At 44.3% G+C, this 5,315-nt stretch overlaps 1 protein-coding gene across 2 annotated transcripts in view; it reads left to right on the top strand.

Annotated features, from left to right (window-relative positions):
• SPG21 (SPG21 abhydrolase domain containing, maspardin) overlaps positions 1-5,315 on the top strand; it is a 21,727-nt gene that overhangs the window by 3,340 nt on the left and 13,072 nt on the right. For both annotated transcript variants that reach the window (XM_004711922.2, XM_045285834.1), the window contains exon 2: positions 1,096-1,257. In XM_004711922.2, coding sequence (XP_004711979.1) covers positions 1,096-1,257 — 162 coding nt within the window. The remainder of the gene's footprint in view (positions 1-1,095; positions 1,258-5,315) is intronic.

Here is a 5,315-nt window from a genome sequence, read left to right as displayed (position 1 = left end):
CTTGCTCCACAGAATGGGCTGGTGCATTCTCCTGGGACAGTTACACCTATACCTACCTCCTTCCTCCTCTGAAGCAGAAGAGTCCTCCTGAGAGCCTTGGTCAAGATCAGGTTCCAGAAGCACCTCTTAGCTTGGACCGTCTTTATCCAGCGAGCCTCTAGCCTTGCCTCCCTCACCTCCACTGTTTATCCTTTGCTACACAGTTGGCATAATGGTTATGCACAGGTCTGCTAACTGCAAGGTCAGCAGTTTGAAACCACTGGCCGCTCCTCAGGGGAAAAATGGAACTTTCTACTCCCGTAGTTACAGTATCAGAAACCCACAGGGGCAGTTCTAGTCTGTCCTGTGGGGTCGCTTTGAGTCGGCATCGACTTGATGGCTGTGAGACGGTGCTGATTCTGGCCCATGCTGTGGGCCCCAGTAGAGGATGATTACAGATTACACTCCCTCTGACACACACACATACACACACACACACAGTCAAAAGGATACAGAAAAAATAAGATGCCATATATGAAGTTTACGGTGATGGTGGTCAAAATAGACTTCATTTTATTATGATGGGTGGAAAGGAGAGTTAAAAACACGTAGAACAGGCAGCTCTTTGGAATAGTGATCCTATGAAATAGAGGAGAACTGGCCTCTCAGTTTTCCAAGGCAGTAAATTCATAAGGAAGCAGACGGACATGTCTTTCTCCCTCAGAGCTACTGGTGAATCAAACCACTGACCTTTTTTGTTGTTTTTAAGTCATTTTATTAGGGGTTCTTACAGCATCATGCATGCTCAGTTGTATCAAGCATATTTGTACAAACCGCTGACCTTTTGGTTCACCGGTGAGCTCTTAAGCCATGTTTGGGGCTTCTTAGAGGCCATCAAGCAGTTCATGATAGGTGGACATCAAGGAAAGAAAAGGAGACCAAAGGCGTTTAGAGACATGCTAATTCAGTACCTGTGTTCAAACCCTCAATACCCAGGTTACCTTGTAACAAAGAAGGTAGCAATATTGAAATGTCCATGAGATCACAATGTAAATTAATAGTGTAATAACTAAATGCGTAAGGTTTTAATCTTTCCTCTTTATAATTTCCCCCCAGATTATTGTAGACGATGATGACAGTAAGATATGGTCACTCTATGATGCAGGCCCCAGAAGTATCAGGTGTCCTCTCATCTTTCTGCCCCCCGTGAGTGGCACGGCAGATGTGTTTTTCCGGCAGATCCTGGCTTTGACTGGATGGGGTTACCGGGTGATCGCTGTAAGTAAGACAGGCGCGACATTAAAATGCAGATCCATAGTATGTGGTTGGGGGTTGCTGTGGGTGTGTTATGTGGATAAGCTCTTCTGTATCTGAGCAACTGTGGTAATGGGCTTGGCCTTTATTGAGGTGAGATATTGTTTCCTATTTTGAAATATGAAACGGAACCTCTTAAATATGCATTTGATTAGGTGTTTTGTTTTGTTTTGGTGAAGGTTGGCACAGCAGCTGAAATTCCCATTCAGCAGCTTCCACACATTGTTCACTGACACTGGTCCTGTTCTCCACAAAGCGTAGACCTTCTCATTTGTTCCGTTTTGAGTGACCCTTTTGAAGGAAGGTGGTTCATGGAAACAGACACACAAAGGGACAAACCTTTATTGGCCGACTCTATGTCCAGCTTCTCTGTGCTTACTGCCTATATTTCCCCTCACAACTTTGAAGGGGAGCCTTCCTTTAGAGAATAGGAAGTCAGGATCCAGGTCAGCTTAGTGAGGCCGTGGGCGCCCCAGTGATGGTGAGAAGGGCTGAGCTTTGTCTCAGGCTGATCTGTATTTCCACTCCTCCCTTCATGGCCCCCTGCTTCAGCAAACAATGGAGGAGCTTCAGACTCACGTGAAAGCTGGCTTTCCTGTAAATCTATGATACTTGAGACGAGGTTTGGTAATTAGCATATCCTTAGCATTTGATGAAGGTTTTGCTTTTATTTATTTATTTATTTTTTAAAAGCCAATTTGTTAGGGCTCATACAACTCTTATCACAATTCATACATTCATCAATTGTGTAAAGCACATTTGTACATTCATTGGCCTAATACTTCATTTTATAGCTGAGTTTTGTCTAAAACCAGCTTTCCACTGATTATCCTCCAGTCTTCTCTAGGAAAAGGATGTGGGTGGAAAGGCACTGCTGTTTGCGACTGGTGTGCCTGGCCTGCATGAACAATCCAGGTTGGTCTTCCAACTGCCGAGGGAGGAAAGAGAGCGACTCTTTCTAGTGCTTTTTTCCCTGGACCACGGGATGTTAAAATGTGGATGGCATTCCTGATGGGAGTAATGCTACTAGGCTATCTAAGGACAAGGAATGTGGGTCAGATCTCTGGGCTCTCAGAAGGTGACCAACAGTTCTGCTGACTTTGCTACCAACTGGAGCCACCACCACGAACCCAGATCCTCTCTCCCCTGATAGCCCTTTCCGTATATGAGAACCCAATTCTCCCCACCACCTGCTGCCTTCTCCTTGGATCTTTTCTTCTCTGGGTAAATATCTCCAGCATCTTTATCCATTCCTCCTGTGATATATTTGAGTCGGCAGCATCTTCCTTCCTTGTGTTAGCTTTTCAGTCATCCCTCTTCCAGTACAGCAAGTTGCCCCAGAAGAGCAGGCTAGTCCCCAGCCCCATTCTAGCCTTCTGTAGCCTGTGAGCCATGACAGTGCCCTTTCTGGCGGCCACTGCTGATCACCTGGGATCACAGAGCCTGAGCAGCCCCCCAGCATCTGCCTTGACAGCAATGGATCGATTGCCGCCATGTTTACCTCTCAAGCCAGCAGGTCACAGGGGCTTTCTAGCTGGCTATTTTTTCTTTGCCATTAATCTCCTTGCGGTGGGTGTTTCCTATTTTATTAGCTGGATCGTGAATCAAGTTGCCTTGAAAATGGTTTTGTCCTTAAGAGTTGATGAGAAGAATTAACCTCATAAAATATGTTATGAGTTATTTAGATAATTGTTAGTATATCAGTTAAAATGAATGAGTCTTTTTTTAATTAAAAATTTTATTGAGATCATTATAGATTCACATGCAGCTATAAGAGGTAATACAGAGGGGAAAAAAAAGAGGTGATACAGAGAACCCCCTGGTACACCCTTTCCAGTTTCCCTGTGGCTAGTATTTTGCAGAATTATAGTGGTTTAGGGAGCCCTGATGGCATAGTGCTTACAAGTTGGTCTGCGATCTGCAAGATCTGTAGTTTGAAACCTCACTCTTCCTCAGGAGAAAGGTGGGATTTTCTACTCCCGTCTTGGAAAGAGTTACAGTCTTGGAAAGCCACAGGTGGCAGTTCTGTGCTGCCCTGTAGAATTGCTATGAGTTCGCGTCGACTCAGTGGCAGTGGATTGTTTGTGTATTTTAGTTTGATAGTGGAGTAAGCATTCAGTGAAGGAGCCCTGGTGGCACCGTGGTTAAAGAATTAGATTGTTAACAGAAAGGTTGGCAGTTGGAACCTACCAGCACTCCACAGGAGAAAGATAGGGCAGTCTGGTCCCATAAAGATCAACAGTCCTTGGCTAGACCAGAGGAGGTACACTGGTACAGATAGGAACTGAAAATACAGGGAATCCAGGACGGATGAGCCCTATAGGACCAGTGGTGTGAGTGGCAAAACAGGGAGGGTAAAGGGAGAATGGGTAGGAAAGAGGGAACCAATTACATGGAACTGTGTGTGACCTCCTCCCTGGGGGACAGACAACCAAAAAGTGGATGAAGGGAGACGTCGGACAGGGCAAGATATGACAAAATACCCATTTATAAACTATCAAGGGCTCATGCGGGAGGGGGGAGCGGGGAGGGAGGGGAAAAATGAGGACCTAATGTCGGGGGTTTAAATGGAGAGAAAATGTTTTGAGAAACGATGTACAAATGCGCTTTACACAATTGATGTGTGTATAGATTGGGATAACAGTTGTATGAGCCCCTAATAAAATGTTAAAAAAGAAAAAAACAAAACAAAACAAAACAAAAAAAGATCAACAGTCTTTTGTTGGCTTGAAGGTAAACGGTGGCCAGCTAGCTGAGAAGTAACAAAGCCCACATGGAAGAAGCACATTAGCGTGTGTGATCACGAGCTGTCAATGGGATCAGGTATCAGGCATCAAAGAACAAAACATCATATCATTGTGAGTGAGGGGGAGTGCAGAGCGGGGACTCAAAGCCCATCTATAGGAAACTGGACATCTCCTTACAGAAGGTTGTGAGGAGGAAATGAGCCAGCCAGGGCGTAGTGTAGCAATGATGAAACATACAACTTTTCTCTAGCTCTTTAATGCTTCCTCCCTCCAACTATCATGATCCCAGTTCTGTCTTACAAATCTGGCGAGACCAAAGGATGTACACTGGTACAGATGGGAACTGGAAACACAGGGAATCCAGGACGGATGAACTCCTCAGGACCAGTGGTGAGAGTGTTGATACTGGGAGGGTGTAGGTAAGGTGGGATAGAAAGGGGAACCGATCACAAGGATCTACACATAACCCCCTCCCTGGGGGATGGACAACAGAAGAGTGGGTGAAGGGAAATGTCGGACAGTGTAAGACATGTCAAAATAATAATTATAAATTATCAAGGGTTCATGAGGTGGTGGGGCAGGGAGGGAGGGCAAAAATCAGCTGATACCAAGGGCTCAAGTAGAAAGCAAATATTTTGAGAATGATGTTGGCAATGAATGTACAAAGGTGCTTGACACAATGGATGTATGTATGGATTGTGATAAGAGTTGTGCGAGCCCCCAATAACATGATTACAAAGAAAAAAAGATTGAGAGCCTTTGTCCTGTAGGGTTGCTATCAGTCTGAATGGGCGTGACAGCAATATCATTATTTTGGTTTTGGAGTACCGTGACACCTGTGAGAGTCAATACTTAGAAATTGAAGGGCTTGCCTTGTTTATCTGGGTCTTGTCAGTTCTCCACCATTGACTGGGTACAAACTTACTACTTGCTCTCTCAGTACCAAATATTAGCGTTTTCCTTCGCTGACAGGTTTCTGCCTTACAATACCAACTTTCTCAGGTAGAATATTACAGTCCAGGAGATTGACACTGATATAATCCATTAGTTCAGAGTGCTTCAGCTCTATGTGTGCCTGTGTGTGCATGTGTGTTTTAAGTTCTATGCAGTCTTATACCCGTATAAAGCACGGGTATTTTAAAATTAAAGACTTTATTAAAATATCAGCCTTTTTCTTTTTAAAAAAATCATTTTATTAGGGGCTCATACAACTCTTATCACAATCCATACACACATTAATTGTGTAAAGCGCATTTGTACATCATTCTCAAAACA

This window comes from Echinops telfairi, unplaced genomic scaffold, assembly GCF_000313985.2.
Source record: "Echinops telfairi isolate 266 unplaced genomic scaffold, ASM31398v2 ScPeMD7_7475;HRSCAF=8513, whole genome shotgun sequence".
Taxonomy (NCBI): domain Eukaryota; kingdom Metazoa; phylum Chordata; class Mammalia; order Afrosoricida; family Tenrecidae; genus Echinops; species Echinops telfairi.
The sequence above is the reverse complement of the archived record's forward strand: the minus strand, read 5'-3'. Positions and strand labels throughout refer to the sequence as shown.